Raw genomic sequence first — 18,717 nt, 5'->3', positions numbered from 1 at the left:
TTCTGTGTAAAATGGGATATTCTTCAATAGCTTAGATCAGGGGTGTCAAACTCATTTTAGGTCACGGGCCGGATTGAGCAAAATGCAGCTTCATGCGGGCCGGATCAGTCGGACGCGTGCGAACGCAGCTTTCGCTGCCTCCGTTTTCTCAGCCTGCTCTCATGTGTCTCAGTCTCTGCTATAACTACAAAGTGTTTCACTTTACAAATTCCGTTTCTTATGAAGAAGACTGCCGAGCAAGACTGCCGAATAAACACTAAAATCCCTGAAAACCTGGTACCTGAATAAACTCAGCATTAGCCATATCATATGCCATAGGCGCTTCGATTACTGGGGCCAGCTTTAATAGTAATTAGATATTATCTCACGGGCCAAAGATAATTCCACCGCGGGCTGGATTTGGCCCGCGGGCCTTGAGTTTGACATATATGGCTTAGATGAAGACAAGTAAAGAAATCATTTGAATGTACGGATGATCTAGGGCTGAACCTCTCTAAAATCAAATCAAGACTCCACATACTTTTCCATCGCAAGCATTGGATTGGACTGGATTCATTGAGAATAAGATGTGTAACTGCAAATGAGATTCCACTATCTGCAGTCTCCTTTGTTGGTCATCATGCATTATTTTCTGAACTTAGAAAATTCCAAGAGATGGTATTACAACAGTACTAATCATGGTGATTTCTGTTTCAAATTTTAATGATTATGTAAATCACTAAGAATTGTTCTATTTCTATAAAAATGCTGCTTCTGGGGGGAAAAAAAGCAGCCACAAACGGACCGTGAATCCTTGAAAGAAGGTTCATCAAAAATGTTTGGGAAAGTCTGATCTACAAACAGAAAGTATATAATCAGATGGGATTCTTGGGATTATTCGTGTCATCATATCTTCAGCCCAATTTTGCTTCGATAATTTTCCCCATGATAAGGGCAAAAATGGGTTAGGTTGACTAGGCATCAGGTTAGACCTTGTTTGAACTAGAGTATCCAAAACAAAATGGTACTACACTATTACAATGTTCTGGATAATGTGCTCAAAGCTCAAGATGAATTTGAATTGATAATTTCTGATCAGATGCAAAAGCAGCAACTCTCAGCCTTTACTTGGAGCTAAAGGCAGGAAGTATTTTCTGCAATTGTTCATAAAAGGCCAGCTCATGGCCTTCAGTATAAGCAGAAGCCACAGGAAACAACTGGCTTTCTTTTTTACATGTGACAAGATTTCTGATAGGGAGAAAGACTTAACTTGTTTTGATTTTTCATTTTCAATTCTGGGTATCACTCTTGCAGAATGTAGTAACTCACATTAGGGCAGGCGTTCCCAACCTGGGGTCTACAGACCTCTTACTTACTGGTATTGGTTGAAGGTTGTGAACCCCTGCTTAAGGGTCTGGCTCCACACAGTAGCACCATTCCAAAACCTTGTGCCAGCAACAATATGATAGTGAGAAGGTGGACTGTGTTCACATCTAACATACAGCGCTGTGTATTTCCAGTTTATGCCACTGAAGAACAAGCTGGAGCCTAAACTCCAGGCTGAGTTCATCCTCATCCTTGACAACAACCTTGGCTTGTGTAGTTTTTGCTTCTTTGCTCCCTTTTAATCCAATTGATTCAGGCATAATCTCCCCCAGAGCAAAGCCAAGTACAAATAGAGGCATCTGGTGAAAGATCTTATCTTGGATTTTCTATGCCTTAAAATGTAAGCATCAGAAAATGAGCAAGCACTCAAAAGAAACACATTAACAGGCCAAGAGCCTTGCAACCTTGGAAGGACTCAATATAGGACTCCACAAAGGATCAGCAAGTTTTCTGAATGAATAGTTGAGCCATACTGGTTAAATCCTCAATCCCTGCTAAATCAGCTCTGAGCTGCTGTAATGGTGCTGGAAGTGACTTCAATAGTTGTTGTGTGTTTTATCTGGGGCGAAGAGGACCAGCCTGGATCCCACAACTAATCAATATCAATTTCCACATGTGGGTATGTAGATCCATAGGGGGCAGATGAAGCCCAATTAGCAGTGATGCCGTATACTACCTAAAGATCAAAGGGCATATCAATCAGCATCTATGAAACTGTAGCACAGGAAGAAGCCAGTTAAGAGAAAATAGTCGGGGGCACCGCCAAACATGAAAATTAGTTTGTGATCATATGTAAATGTTTCATTGATCCTAACTAATAACTCTCTGCCTCTTTCCATAAATGCTGCATGATGTGCTGAGCATTTCTGACACTTTGTGTTTTCCATTTTGATTTCTAGTGAGGGCATGATAAACCTGTTCTGCTGAAAGGCTATTCACCTGAAATGTTAATTTTCTTTCTTTCTTCGCAGCTACTGTTTGACCAGCCGAACATTTACAGCATTTTCAGTTTTTTTTATTTTAGTTAGATCATCAAAATGCATGAAATTCTTATGTTGATTACATTTGATTTTAGGTGTTAAAGTCATAGAGTGGAGCAGCTATTTTCATTCAGATCTTCTTCCCAGACTGCATGCTGCCTGAAACTGTGAACACTGCTTCAAGACATCCTGCGATTCACAACTTTACTGCCCACCACCATGCCTTGGAGCAGCTGAAACAAACTGCTAACTTAATTCTGGATTCCATCTACTCCTTGATGCAATAAAAAAATAATGAATTGCCTTGTAAATTGAACAGTGCAGCACACTTAAAAAAGTGTAAATTTAATGGTGAAAAAAAATAAATCGACAAACAATCCAAACCGAGCAATCTGATTTAGGAGTGGACTTCACCTTAAATGTTAGACCAAATAAAGAAGTTTGATGAAAAGAAACTATCTACTGTGGGAATAGCAAACTTGGCAAATACTTCAAAAGTTCGAAATGTGTAGGACTGTGGCTTTAATTGATGCATAAATCATTGTGGACAGGAAATGGATTTTTAGCTCTCCCACCCTTTTCCTCTTCAATTTCTTGCCAAGAAGAGTTTTTAAAAAGTAATGTTACATTATTCTGTGCAAGACTAAACTCCTCTCACTTTAAATGATGGACACAAAGCCACTAAATCTTCCAAAAATATTGTTTGCACTGAACATAAAAGTTCCTAAGTTATTCTTCCATGAACCAGTGTAGGCAACAATATCTGTACTTGCAGAGAGCTCACACAGCACAGATTGGGAGGCTACCTCTCCAGCTAATAATGCACTGGGAAGTCCAATCAATGTCAATGCCTGATGTTAGAGAGTCACTTGTGGGCATCTAATGGGACAAACTCTCCTCACAAGCCTGCAGCACTATCTTAAAAGGGAAAGCAAGAAACATGCAATGTGGAGAGGTAATAGAGTGAGCATATTCAGCGATTTCAGTTCCATTACCATATTTTAAGTACTTGAACCTACATTATTTTGCAATTATATCCTTCCCACCACTAATGCTTTTATTACATGAGATTGATTGGTTGCTTCACTCATCAGAGACTGCTCTGAGTGAACCGAATGCCTCCAATTTATTTAACACTTCTTCTGTAACTTTTGATACAACGAAGATGCGTCTCTGGAGCAGGAAACTGTGCTGTCTTAAACTAAGTGACTAAAGTTAGCTTTGGGATTTCTTCAGCATTTTTAAACAAAATTGAAGCATTTAAAAATTAGTAACACTTGATTTATTCATCGTTTCCACTGTCTGGTCACACTGTAACTACTCTGTCATAACATTTACACTTCAGCAACCTCCAGCATTTCACAGATCCTGGCAGATCTACAGCGGGGCCACGTTATGCGATTTCACAATTAGATTGGAATGTAGAAGGTCAGTCGTTCCCAGAACAGACATTTAAATCTAAAACACACGGTGGGAAAAGATTCGCTCGGAACGTTGTATACTAACAACACTGTAACTCTAGAGGAGCAGGAGAATCACCAAGATTTCAAACATGGTGAAGGCAAATGCATAATCATTAAATTACAATGAACTGTAATTCTTAATGTTTCTTTATTATTGCAGCTATATTTGTAGATTTATTCTTTAACTTGCTGGTTGCTTTATTGGCGATGTTTACTTATAGATTAACAGCGCTAGCATTTAATGGTATATTTCTTATCTATTAATGCTAGTTTGTTGCTATTCTAGGAATATGAACTTTGAACTAATAGAACTCATGTGTGGTCAAGCGTGAAGTACAAAATCTGGCAGTCACAGGCTGACAAAAAAGACTTCAATGTGCAAATTACCCAAATATATGCAGCTTATGTCATACAAAATCCAGCATTTAACTTAAAATAAGAGCAAGAGAACAAAAAAAAAACAGCCTTTTACCACTTCTATATGAAGTAAGAGATTCTACATATGCAAGAGAGAATGAACAGGTTTGGAATCTTTGGGAAGAGATTCAGAGATGACCTAATACAGTTCTTTAAAATGACGAATGCGTTGAACAAGATGGACATTGAGTGTATGCTTTCAACCTGTGGGATAATCCTAAACTTGGAGCCAAGAGGTACTACAGACTCAAAGGAGAAATTTCTTTTGCACAGGGTGTCTGAAATGTGGAACTCGCGACCACAGGAAATGCTTGAAGCAAATAGCTTAGATGGTTTCAGAAGGAAACTGGAGGAGTACATGAAAGGAGAAGGAGTAAAACAGTTTGTAGAAGGCTGAGATGAAATGGATAGAGCTGTGTGGTGATTCAGCACCAGCAGAAAATACTTTGTTTCAGTGTTGTATATTCTATGTGATACTTTAACCCAGAAGAAAGCATAAATTTTATTCTCTTCCTTTACGTAATGTTAGATAACTTTCGCTGACTGTTGGAAGAGAGTGCGAAAGGGATCCAGTTAACAGCGTTGCAAAGACTCTGAAAAACAGCTACTCAATTGCTGACACCTCCATCGTTCTTGGATCCACTTTTTTTTTTGTGGCCAAGACACAACAGAGACTTGCATCACCATGCAAGCTGGAACCTGATGTCATCAGTACTCCAATTACGTTTTAAGGATACACAGAGCAGGCATCCAGCCCAGGGGCTACAGATCACTGAGTCATCTTCAGATCCCACAATTCTCGTCTGTTCAAAGCTGCCCTGTTCCTCGTTCCGCAGCTTAAGAATGGCAGATGCTGATGGATTGCAAATGAGTCCCAGGAGTTAAAGTAGTGTGGATTTCAAAAGCGGCAATAATATCTCTTTGTCAGAATACTATTTGAGCAACACAGGTTTAGACCTTCAGCCTCCACCTACAACTTCACACAGGGCAAATCGATGCAAGTTATTGGTCGCATTATTGATTCTGATGCAGCTGCAGATAACTTAAAACACAATCTAAAGCTTCATTATGGAGAACAGATTATTACCATCTTGATAGCCTCACCTCAACGTACAGAAGAGGAAATATTCCTATCTTATCGCCCAGCATTCCTTCAGCCCAGTTGTCATCAATTCTCCTTATGACAGTCAGAATTTCATCCTGAAACCCAAAGAAGATACGCATGTTAAAGATCAAATGAAAATCACAGCAACTATAAAAACTGCAGTACAAACAAGTTTCAGGTGCTATAACTTTGCCGGTTCTTCTCTGTGGGCTAGTAATCTTTCTCTGCAGTACCATCTTTATGCAGCAAACAATAATTTTCTCTGTGACTGCGCACACGGATATAAGTATTTTTTAGGAAGTTGTAGCCTGGTTCTCCAGGAGTATGACAACCACTCATGGAGGAGCATAAAATATTTAATTGATGTTGCTGTTCCAATATTCTAACACAAGCATCTGCTTTACAAATGCTATGGACCTTGAATGCAGAAGCAACTCAGAATCAGAATCAGAATCAGAATCAGACTTTAATCGCCAAGTACCTATGCACATACAAGGAATTTACTTCCGGCAGATGTTGTCTCTCTGCTCATAACAATAATAATGATAAATATAAATGAAAATATAGATTATACATACAGGTAGTGCAATCCAAGTAATAGTTAGCCGACAGTTAACCGGCAGTTAACTGTTCAGCAAAGTGACCGCAGTAGGGAAAAAACTTCTCCAGTGCCTATTAGTCTTAGTCTGGAGGGATCTGAAGCGCCTACCAGACGGAAGCAGATCAAACAGTCCGTGCGCAGGATGAGAGGAGTCCTTAAATGGAATTTACAAGTCTGCTCCGATACAAGATTCCAGTCCTTGAATCACCCTGGGATACATTGCCAGTCACTCAGGTAAGGATGGGTCCTTGAATTTGTGTTGGACTTGGTCTCATGCTCTACGTGAGATTTGTTCCAGTGTTCCCACTGTTCTTAACACAGCCCCACAAGAGGCACAAGATCTGTAACTCCAGCATGTACAATGCATGGTGGCTTCCAATGTCTTAGAAAACCAGACCTTGCAAAAACTGGTGCTACTAACTGTACAAGAACTTCTCAGTCCATGTCTCTCAATGAATATCATCTTTGAAAGTAATACATTGAGATTTTAATCTATTGGCATTCTTCCCTATATTGTGATACCTGATTACAAAAGAACCTTTTTCCATTTCTAGAGCTGCCCCCACAACCTTGGTTTCCTTTGTTAAACTATACATTTATCTATCTTTGCACAATTTTTAACTCTATGTTATCCAAGCCTATCTAACAAGTCAGCGTTCACCAACTACCCATAGGTATGCCACTTTCCTCTGGACAGAGTTCCAGAACGAGATTGGTATATGCTAAGTGTTCTTCCCCACATGATAAAGATTAGCTTTATCTGTCACAGGTACGTCGAAACACACGGTGAAAAGCATCACTTGAGGACTGTGCTAGGCAGCCCGTAAGTGTCACCATGCTTTTGGCACAACACAGTATGCCCACAATTTATCAACCCTAATCCTAACCCGAACGTTTGGATATTGTATTGTAACTCTTCTTCTTTCTCCCAAGTTTATCAACACTAATTCTTCTATTACTTATGTGGGCCTTTTACTTGTTGCTTTTTAATGATAAAATGCCACCCAACAAATATTTGTCCTTTCTGCATTCTTAGTGTAGCATAATCAAAACTTAGTCCTTGTCTTCGGTCTTTCCTAGGGCTCAAGAACAGCAGAATGCCACACCTCTCTACGTCAATCTTTCTGTATCTTCACACTCTTAAACCAATGTTACCTAAGCACTACTTTCTCATTGGCCTTGTGCCTTTCTAAATTCTGCACCCAGGGCCTTAACTGCTTAGTTGACAAGTCACAACCTTCACAACACCAGATCGTAAAATTGCCAAAAGATTTGAGTACAAATCTATTGGGTCAGTCTTAACTCAGAGCATGTCCTGAATGGATAAATCCAGTGAAAAGATATAAAACACAAAGCTTGGCCTAATATAAGAACAATAGAATAAATTGGGTCTATAATCTAAACAGTTCAGGGGCAAGGGGTAAGGGCAAAATGGTGAAGGAACTTCATTCAACAACTAGGGGAGAAAATAGAGAGAGACTGAAACTGTTCAGCATCAGATATACCTTGTGGACTTTGGCGAGTGAGTAAGGGTACAACAAAATAACAATATTTCTACATTACTTCAGCTTATTTTGGGTACTTTAGAAATCCACCCTGACAGTTTTCAGTATTGACACTCCAGAATCCACGATTAAAGAGGGGCTGCAGCAGCAATAATCCCATCTGAGTGAAGTCCATGAGGTAGGTGGTAACTCCCCAGGGTTTGTTCCGAGGTAAACTGCATATGGATCAGGGGTGATCCATATTCATCACTTGCCACAGCAATTCCCGTTGTGAGAGGGTTGGGGGCAGGTGGAGTTAAAACTGACACTACGCATGAAGAGAAAACTGTCCGGTATAATTGAAATAGTTGTGATTTATTATTCCGATTCTATTGCTGTCTCTTGATAAAAAAAACTTGATAGATCTTGAAAATTTCCCTAAATTAGTAGCAATTCCTATTTTATCTTTCCTTCTCCATTAGAAGACAGCTGAAAAATATACATGGTTGGGCCTGAAGCTGATTCATCATCATTCTTTTCCCATAAAAGTAATTCTGTATTTAAATGAACTAAATTCAGCAGAAAGTCACTTTTAGAAATGAATCAAATTTATTTCTATTGATCCAAATTTACAACAGGAACTAAACCATTTATTTTCATAATTTATTTTCTCTTTCTCCATTAAGCAGATTTTGAACACCTATGGTTTTTAAATTTTTGATCACTATTAGGGAGACACATTAAAAATTCAGTTTAGATGGAGTGAGTGACAAATGATATACGTGGCATTCAGAAGAGGACAATTTACAATAGGAACTAAACCATCAGAGGTTTGTACCCACAGACATGGAACACACTAAAATAAAACAGGATGGTAGTGAGATCAATTGCTAATTTAGGACCTTGAAATTAGAAGCATATAATTTCCATAATCTATTTCTAAACAGCCAACAGCCAGTTTTCACCTAATTTGTCCAGAATCTTGCTCAAAAATGCCTTCAAGTCAACTCTGATTTAAGATAATTGAATCTTATGCCATACATACCAGTTAATTGGGGCACATTGGGGACAGTACATTTTGGCCCAATAAAGCAGCTGCTTCAATTTGCCAAATTTTCTTGCAAATAGTTAAAGAGGTATAAAAAAGACAAATTACCATACAGCTGAGTAGCAATTTATGAATTTAAATGAAATACAGAGCAAATTAGAACACTCGCCATACTGCTATAGTACTATAAAACGGTGCACTAGTTCCTAATAGCTACTGATAGAGGAATTACTCCAGTGTACACTGCCTCGTTCTTTTGATTGACTGCAAATTAACAAGATCAGCACAGATACCTAGTGCAGATAGTCGACTGGCTTCAAACAGTACTTTTGATGATTGCATCCTCAAATCTTCATTTTAATCAACATTCAAGATGATTGTCAACACCCTCAAGTTCTTCATAGTTCCTAACTTGAAGTAGTGAAATCGTTTCACTTTCACTCCTGGGCATTTCTAGCGTTTAAAACCTAAGTGAGTAAAATCGTTCTGAATTGTCTTATTGTCTATTACTCACCTACTATCAGTGACAAAAATCACTGCTTTCTAAACACAAACACACAACTGATGCTACTTAGAACATTTTCAAACAATAGTCTTTTGCCCCAAATTAAGCGACATAGTGTCCCAAATAAACAAAGGGAACCTTAGCTATTTTCTTGATTAGTTTTCGCTCTTTGTGACTTGTCTCAAATAAACAGTTGCCCCAATTAGTTGATAGCCCAATTAACCAGAATCCACTGTCTATGTAATACTAAACATGTAAATAATTATGATTATGAATTGATATTACGAAGCATAAAAGTTTTAACAAAATGATAAAACTTGTTGGAAAGGAAATTATCTAAGTAACTGAACTTCACCGGAAATATCGCTGATGTTCTCAACACTGGACTGGAATGGTGGGTGGAACTGAGGGTTTCCTCACATCTCAGGACAAATAATAGTGAGAATTTTTTTTAAGAGTCTTTGAAATAATTTAATCTAAATAATCTAGAGTAACACACACAAAATGCTGGAAGGACTCAGCAGGTTAGGCAGCATCCTTGGAGAGGAATAACAAGTTGACATTTCGGGCCAAGAATCTTGATGACATCTCGGAAAATCAATTACATTTTGCTATGTATAACAACCTACGTATTACTTAAACTCTATTTGTTGGCCACATTGTGCCTGTGGTTGTCCATTTTCCACCATTTGCTGAACATATGGAATAAGGTGATTTTGTTTTCAAAGCCTTTCACTGTGTGATGAAGATGTGTTCATACTCCAGTTTACATTGAAGGGCATAGCTTGCATATAATTAGTGGGGACACTGGTTATATGCAAGATATATAACTTACATTGTTTGAATTTTCTTCATGTAGATTCATCTGATATTAGAGGAAGGTGTATCTTAGCTGGTAAAGAGTATGAGAATATGGGACCAGGCACTGGCTATTTGGCTCATCAAGCCTATCCTGCTGTTCAATATGATCATGCCTAATTTAACCTAGGTCTCATCTCTTTTGTGTCAGTTCCTTGATCTTTGAAAGAGTTAATTAGCTTTCTAGAGACCTAGGCATTTATAGCACAGATTGGGGTCCTTCAACCCAATTCATCTGTGCCGATCGTGATGCCAGTCTGACTAATCGCAATTGCCTGCATTAAGGCTTTAAAACTTCCTGATCCAAGTGTATGTTCAAATGTCTTTTAAACATTGTGATCATGTCTGTCTCTACAACTTCGCCTGGCATTTTATTCCATATAACCATCACCCTCTGTATGAAAAACCTGCCCCTTAGATCTCTTTTTAAAAATCTCCCTTCTTACCTGTGCCCACTATTTCAAGACTCCCCTACCCTGGGAAAATATCTTTAACTATCCATCCCATCTATTGCCCTCGTCACCTTGCAGACCTCTAAAAGGTCACCCCTCAATCTCCAATACTTCAGTAAGTATAGACCCAATCTATCCAATCTCTCTGAACAACTACAGCCTTCATTCTGAGCAATATGCTAGTGAATCTCTTAGGCACTCTCCCCCTATCACTACCACATTCTCCTATAGTTTGGGGACGAGAATTGTACACAATACTCCAAGTTTTGCACACCAGCAACATGACATCCCAACTCTTACATTCAATGCCCTCTGCCTATAAAGGCAAGCATGCCACATAATTTCATCACTGCCTTATCCTCCTGTGTTGGCATTTTCAGGGAACTGTGAACTTGTGCCTCAAGAGCTATCTGCATATCAACACCTGCCAATTACTGTATGTGTTCTGCCTGTATTTAATGTCCTAAAATTTTACCTTAATCTTGTCTGGATTAAATTCCAGCCGCCACTGCTACATCTAATTTTCCAGCTAAACAATGTCCCTCTGTATCAGTATACAACTTTCTTTATTAATTAAATGAACTTACTTAATAAACCACCTATGTTATATCCAAGAAATATTGGCATATAGATAGGGCAAATGCAAGCAAGGTTTTTCCACTAAGGTTAGGTGGGATTACAACCTGGGGCCATGAGTTAAGGGTGAAAGGTGTGAAGTTTAAGGGGAACATGAGGGGAAACTTCTTCACTCAGAGGTCATGAGAGTGTGGAATGAGCTGCCAGCGCAAGTGGTGCATGTATGTTCCTTTTCAACATTAAGAGATGTTTGGATAGCTATATGGACTGTAGGGGTACAGAGGGCTATGGTCCCAGAACAGGTCAATGGGAGTAGGTGGTTTAAATGTCTTCAGCATGGACTAGATGAGTCGAAGGGCCTGTGTCTGTGCTGTATTTCTCTATGATTTCCTCAATTGAGGACACTATGCCATTTGCCTTCCAAACTACGCCTTTACCTGCTTGCTAATGGTTTGTGATTTGTGCACATCCTCTGTACTGCGCTCATCTGCAATCTTTCTTCATTCAATTAATAGTCTGTCTTTAGATTCCTCTTACCAAAGTGCTTTACATTTCTCCACTTTAAACTCCATTTAACAAGTTTTTGCCCATTCACTCAACCTATCTATATCCAGTTTCAAAGTCTTTGTAACATGAAGTCTTTACATTCTGATATCAATTGTAACTTAGCTTGAGATTGCAAATCGTAAGTAGGTCATATAAAATGGAGTGCTACACTGGTTGATTTATATTTATTAATTTTTCAATTAACCCTGGAGAGCAAGCAGTCTAGCTAGCTTTTGAAGGAATCCATGCCCTTTCTGTAACAGTATGCTATCATTGTTATTCTGCTAAAAGTGTTTGTTACACTGTCAAAACTAACCAGAAGTTGGAGTTGTCTGGAATCCACATAGGTATAAGTTAAAATAAAAGTTAAGTATCCCCAACTCAAAAACAAATATCTTGGACATTTGCTAAATAATCATTTTACCTTGCAGAAAGTCAAACAATCTTTATCTTGTTCTTTATCTTTTACTTCAAAGTCATAAAGTGCTTTGCCCTGAGGAGGTGGCTGTGGAAGTGGCTTGATACATTGAATATAACTAGCTGGGAAGAAGCCGTGGGTCCCATTCAGCTCGCCGTGATACCAGTTCTCATCCACCTTACGTCGTAGAATGATGACATCACCTTTGCAGAACCTTAAATCGCCAGGCTCCTTCCCTTCGTAGTTATAGAGCGCCTTTGCACAGGGTAACTGTGGAATACTCTGAAAGATAAAGCATAGAACAATTTTATGTCAGCTACAGTGCTGATTAGAGCTTAATGTTCTGCGTTGATAATTCCCAAATCCTCAAAATGACATTTTCTTTTGCTCAAAACACTTACTTCCAATTGGATTTATTGGAATCTAATTAATTGGTGCTTAGAGTTAAAGTTTTCCATGGCAATGATCTCCTCCCAAAGAGATACTAAGTGACTTGAATCTCTATTAAAATCAACATGTTCAAATTATACCACGGTGAGCATCAGAGACAGAGAAAGAAACCTCTTCTGGAGGTTGCTTGGCTTCAGTTCAGCAAAGCACATGAAGCAAATTAGATTCTATTATTGCAATGTTTTGTCAAAGAGTGATTGCAATTCACTGATCATTGTAGCTCTCACTTGATTCCTCAATGCATGTGCAGCTCATTTCCTCGATGTGTAATCTAACCACAATCCCTCTGAACTAAGGAAACCGCTGGTCCATGTCCCTCTATGTCTCATCCTCTACTCCTACTCCTTTCCCAGGGGCCTTCATTTTCTGGGATCCTCACTTCACAACCTGCTGCCTGATATGGCTACTTTAGAATTTATTTAAATCTTACGTCCATCCCACAAGGTGAGGGAGCAAAAATCTTTGCGTTATGACTCCATTGCCATGTACGGACACGTGAATGTAAAAGTCTGATGGCTTGTAGAAAGAAGCTGTCCGCAGCCTGGCTTTAATGCTGGGGTAGCATTTGCCAGACGGAAGCAGCTGAAACAGTTTATGGTCGGGGTGACTGGTGTCCTCGATGATCTTCCAGGTCTTCTTTCTGCACCTGTTGCTGTAAATGTCTGCAATGGAGGGAAGTTCATGTCCACAGATGTGCTGGGCTGTCCATACCACTCTCTGCAGTGCCCAGCGATCAAGGTTGGTGCAGTTCCCATTCCAGGCGGTAATACAGCCAGTCAGGATGCTCTCAATGGTGTTCCTGTAGAAGGTCTTGAGGATTTGGGAGCTCATGTTGAGCTTCTTCAGTCACTTGAGGTGGAAGAGACGTTGCTGTGGTTTTTTTTTGTCACAAAGCCGGTGTGTACAGTCCAGGTGAGATCATCGCTATGTGTATACCAAGGAACTTGAAACTACTCACTCTCTCAACTGCAGTCCCACTGATGTTGATCAGTGTGAGCCTGTCTCTGTTCCTCCTGTAGTCCACGATCAGCTCTTTTGTTTCTTGGACATTGAGGGAGAGGTTGTTATCCTGGCACCACTGTGTCAGGGTGTCAACATCTCCTCTGTAGGTTGTCTCACTGGAGCTGTGTGTGGCCGCACAGTTGTGGGTGTAAAGGGAGTAGAGAAGAGGGACTCAGAACACAACCCTGGGGCTTAGAGGGGCAGAGGCGAGGGAGCTCATGTTTGCCACCTGTTAGCAATCTGATAGGAGGTCTAGGATCCAACTGCACAAGGCGGGGTGCAGGCAGGGGGTCTCTGAGCTTCTTGTCAAATCTGGAAGGAATTATGGTGTTGAATGCTGAACTGTAGTCCAGGAACATCCCTCTTCTCCAGGTGAGTGAGGACGTATGATACACAATGATGAGATCTTCACATCCATGTCTGGAGTCTGTAAAAACATCAGAATCACATTCTGACGATGTTTACAGTGTTCTACACAATGAATCTGGTGCTCACCTGTCATTCAAGTTAAGCTCTCTAACCTTGCAAGAGGGAGAAGTCAAGGAAAGAGAGAATGGCTCTTGTCCCACAGAATTCATCCTTCTGAGTGGTATCAACCTCTGGTAGTTCACATTCCCCAATGATGAATGCTGCCAGAAACAGAGGACAGGAATTCTGAAGATCCAGATTGACCTGGCAGCTGTGTGAATGGGACAATTTTTGGCGCGGACAATCGGAGATTATTGAGTGGAACTCCTCTGGGCAATGGCTACCTCCTCTCTCAGGAAGCCGTCATTTCTTGACATCACTTTTCCTTTGCTTAAATTAATATCCATTATGAATGCCCGTGTGACAATTCCAATGGAATAATGAGCAGCAAGATATGACATATGGCGGAGATCTGTAACAAATCGTGACATCAACATAGACAGCAGACTAAGTGGTTTTCCTTAAGATCACATATCTCTGTACAACTGTCTTTGAAAAGTTGTCCCTTTGAAGATGTTCTTCTTCAGTGAGGTTTAGACAGGATACAGTGTTTCTGAAGAATTACTTAAGTAAGTTATTTTATGGGCATATTGCTCCTCCTGGGCTGAGGTTGTCAACCCTCCCTGTAACAGCTAATCTGAATTGAATTGACTATATTTCTTACATCCTTCACATACATGAGGAGTAGAAGTCTTTACTTTATGTCTCCATCTAAATGTGCATTAACAGTAATTGATAATAATTTATAATAAATAGAACACTCAATGTAACATAGAAATACACTCAAGTCAGCATGAGTTAATCAGCCTGATGGCCTGGTGGAAGAAGCTGTCCCGGAGCCTGTTAGTCCTGGCTTTTATGCTGTGGTACTGTTTCCCCAATGACAGGATTTGGGGGCCCATACCGAACTTCCTCAACCGTCTGAGGTGAAGGAGGTGCTGTTGTGCCTTTTTCACCACACAGCTGGTGTGTACACACCACGAGGTCCTCAAAGATGTGGATGCTGAGAAACAAAGTTGTTTACCCTCTCAACCCCAGATCCATTGATATCAAAGAACAAAGAACAATACAGCACAGTACAGGCCATTCGGCCCACAATGTTGTGCTGACCCTTAAACCCTGCCTCCCATATAACACTCCACCTTAAATTCCTCCATATACCTGGTTAGTGGTCTCTTAAATTTCACTAGTGTATCTGCCTCCACCACTGACTCAGGCAGTGCATTCCACGTACCAACCACTCTCTGAGTAAAAAACCTTCCTCTAATATCCCCCTTGAACTTTCCTCCCCTTACCTTAAAGCCATGTCCTCTTGTATTGAGCAGTGGTGCCCTGGGGAAGAGGCGCTGGCTGTCCACTCTATCTATGCCTCTTAATATCGTGTATACCTCTATCACGTCTCCTCTCATCTTCCTTCTCTCCAAAGAGTAAAGTCCTAGCTCCCTTAATCTCTGATCATAATCCATACTCTCTAAACCAGGCAGCATCCTGGTAAATCTCCTCTGTACCCTTTCCAATGCTTTCACATCCTTCCTATAGTGAGGCGACCAGAACTGGACACAGTACTCCCAAGTGTGGCCTAACCAGAGTTTTATAGAGCTACATCATTACCCCGCGACTCTTAAATTCTGTCCCTCAACTTATGAAAGCTAACATTCCATAAGCTTTCCTAACTACCCTATCTACCTGTGAGGCAACTTTCAGGGATATCAATAAGGGTTAGCCTGTCTCCATTCCTCCTGTAATCCACAACCATATTAATCATCGCCATATTAATTTTTCCAGTTAGATAGTTGGATGTAACATCTGGGGCTGTCACTTAAGGAACATTTGACTTGTTAAATGTAGGAAATGTCACCCACTGTGTTTTAGCAGCTTTGGGTGGCCCTTGAGCAAGCTGTACTAGTCAACAATGTTCCTTTACATCACAAACAAGGTTGCAAAGTAGCATTGATGAATTGTGTAAACTACTGAAGTGCTGATTTGCAGCCACAATACCCAATTCATCCTGTGAAAGCTGACACTCTGCCCTCATTGGTGCTATCACTACTACTGTAGAACTTGGGCAAAAATTGGTTCAATTTCAAGTCATTTGGCTTTAGGTAGTCTTGGGCCAATTACCGCATGTACTGGCTACATAGCACAATTTCCCAGCAGCACAGTCACAGTTAAATGCAGCTGAACCTCAAACCACAGACACCACTAATGAGCACACAGCTTCTTCTTTTCCAACACTGGGATTTCACTAAGAATATACTTACTGCAACCAGTAGCATATATGCTGACAGACATTTTAAAAACTGTAATAACTATAACTGAATTTAGATACTTGACAGACTGTTAATTAACTTTTTACGCGCAAATACTACCACCTATATAATTAAAAACCTTGCAGTTGGCACATTGTGCTTTTCAAAGGTATCCTAAAGCATGGTCTGAGGTGCCACACTCCACATTCAATATTCAGAGCAAAATAATAGGAAACTGCTGAAATTAGGTAAAATATCATGGGCTACCATTAAATTTCTAATTGAATAAACATGAGCAACTGATGTTGTAGAATGATAGGTGAATTCATTCAAACAAACGTAGTTGATGCAGGGATAATGTTTCCCTTCACTGGGGTGTCTACAACCTTAGGTTACAGTCTTAAAGGAAACTGCCAGCTCTTCAGGACAGGGAAGACATTTCTTCATTAAGGTAACAGACTCATTCGCTGAGCATGTTCCATACAGAGATCAATAGAATTCTGGGTATTCAGGGAATCAGGAATCTTGAGTTTGACACAAGCAGGTGGTGCAGAGGTAAAAGATCACCCATGTTCTTACTGAATGCAGGGGCTTGAGGGGCTGAATGCCTACTTCTTCGATAAGTTTCAGTAAGTTTATGGCAGGTCAACTGAGCAATGTAAGCATTGACAATTTTCCTCATAGCAACTCATCGAAATAATAAGCACCTGTTACTGGGTGGGTGGTCACTAAATATGTACGGTATTCTCTGATAATTGAAAACAACTAGATTCCACTCTGTACTGATAAATACAGAGTATAGACTCTGTGCTAGGAAGTCAATATTAGGTACTGATGATGACTGGACTTTCATAACAAGTTGTACAGTATGGTGCCTATAAAAAGTATTCACCACCCTTGGAAGTCTTAATGTTTTATTGTTTTACAACATTGAATCACAGTGGATTTAATTTGACTTGTTTTGATGCTGATTAACAGAAAAGACTCTTTTGTGTCAAAGTGAAAACAGACTGTAATGACCAGTGTGCACAAAAATCCTGCGCTGTGCAATTTTTTGCCCAGTGACAACAACATGTGCGCACTGTATTTTATATATAGATGTATTCATTTTAACAGCTAGTAAAACACTGTCAACAAGCCAGTACTAAAATCAGCAGACAAATCATCACAAACTCCATGTTATCAACACCGTCTGCATCAGAAACCAGAAAAGGAAATGTGACTGTGAACGATCGTGAAATATACTTAACATGCCAACTAGGTAGAGGGTAACAACCTGGTGTGCACAGTTTAAATTCCTTTGTGCACTTGTAGCAAAAGATGTGTACTCGCACATCTTAGAGGGAATATTGAGTAATGCCCTGGTTCATATATTTTACTGTTATGCTACATGTATTTCATTTTGTGCTGTTCTGTACAGTATTTCATTTCATGCTTTCTGCGAGAACTGCTTGCTTTCAGCTTGTGTTTGGGTTATTGTTGAAGATAAGAGATGAGGAGAAACGCGTGCCATCCAATTAGGATAGCTGAACTGAAGGGGAGGTTTCTCTGGCAAGGAACACTAAGGTTGTGCCTGGGTTTTTTTTTTGTTTGAGAGGAGATGGGGAGAAAAGATGCTGAGGAGAACCGGTCGTAGCATATGATCCGATCGGGGACCCGTTTGTTCGAGATAGATTGCGAGCAACGTTTGGAAGCTGGTGTGTGCTTTCACGTTGACCGAGGGCCCAGCGAGCAAGTGACAGAGAACTTCAAGATGAGCTCCAATTTGTGTACATTTGACTGTTTAATTAGAATGGGGCCTTTTCTTTTTGTTATTCCTTACTGACCCTTCAGTTAAGGTTCATAAATATTATTCCTTTAATCATATGCAGTGTACTGTCCGTTATTTCGTGGCATTAATTTGTAACAGGGTAGCAAATTGAATCAGTCCTGATGCAGCATCTCAAACAGAAATGTCAACTACTCCATTCCTCCACAAAAGCTTCCTGAATTCCTCTCATAGTTTTAAGCACCAAAACAGTAAGTTGTGAAAGCCCATGGCTTGGGCGGTATGGAGTCCTCTTTGAATTCTCATCAACTTTGGCCATGCCTAAACTTTTAAGTTTCAGTTTTCACATAGCTTGATAAGGCCACTGATATAAGAAAATCTTTCTCAACTGTAGGTAGAGAATCAATAAATATTAATGAAATCTTGAAAAGAATATAGTAAAATGTATTACTTATACTTGGGGTTAATTAAATGAAGAGTTAGAATCCTTTATACATCACTAGTTTGACACCGTACGGCAAGTGGAATAATTAATCCTGCAGGAAATTTTTATGGATTTCTGAAATTTAAAAAATCACAACTTCTAATGTTTTTTTTAGATGGGGCTGTTATACTTTCATATTATAGTGACAGCTGTGAATAATCCTTGACTATTTTCTTGGAATGTAAAACTGCACAGCAAGTTGATTAGCTTGCAAAGGTCAGAGCTGGAAAATCCAGCCATTGTTTGAGCTGTCAGGTGCATTCTGTTTCTAGTATGTCAACTAATGTGTGCTGTTCATGTTTTTAATTCAAGACCTGCCATTCAGCATATTGGTAAGTGTTAACTGGACATAGGATGCTGATTATCTTACGATGATAACATGTGATCGTGATGTTATCTGATACAGTGATGTTGATTTGACAACAGTGCTTGCAAATTGGGCTTCATGGTCCATCTAATCTTGTGGTTGAACAAATGT

General features: G+C 39.8%; 1 protein-coding gene across 2 annotated transcripts in view; it reads right to left on the bottom strand.

The window, feature by feature from the left end:
- The window catches only part of LOC140726772 (E3 ubiquitin-protein ligase SH3RF3-like), a 328,412-nt gene that overhangs the window by 97,460 nt on the left and 212,235 nt on the right, over positions 1-18,717 (bottom strand). For both annotated transcript variants that reach the window (XM_073043582.1, XM_073043583.1), the window contains 2 exons: positions 11,825-12,100; positions 5,330-5,425 (listed from right to left, as the gene is read on the bottom strand). In XM_073043582.1, coding sequence (XP_072899683.1) covers positions 5,330-5,425; positions 11,825-12,100 — 372 coding nt within the window. The remainder of the gene's footprint in view (positions 1-5,329; positions 5,426-11,824; positions 12,101-18,717) is intronic.

Source organism: Hemitrygon akajei, chromosome 4 (genome assembly GCF_048418815.1).
Source record: "Hemitrygon akajei chromosome 4, sHemAka1.3, whole genome shotgun sequence".
Lineage (NCBI taxonomy): Eukaryota > Metazoa > Chordata > Chondrichthyes > Myliobatiformes > Dasyatidae > Hemitrygon > Hemitrygon akajei.
Note: the sequence above shows the minus strand (reverse complement) of the source record. Positions and strands in the feature narration are given on the sequence as shown.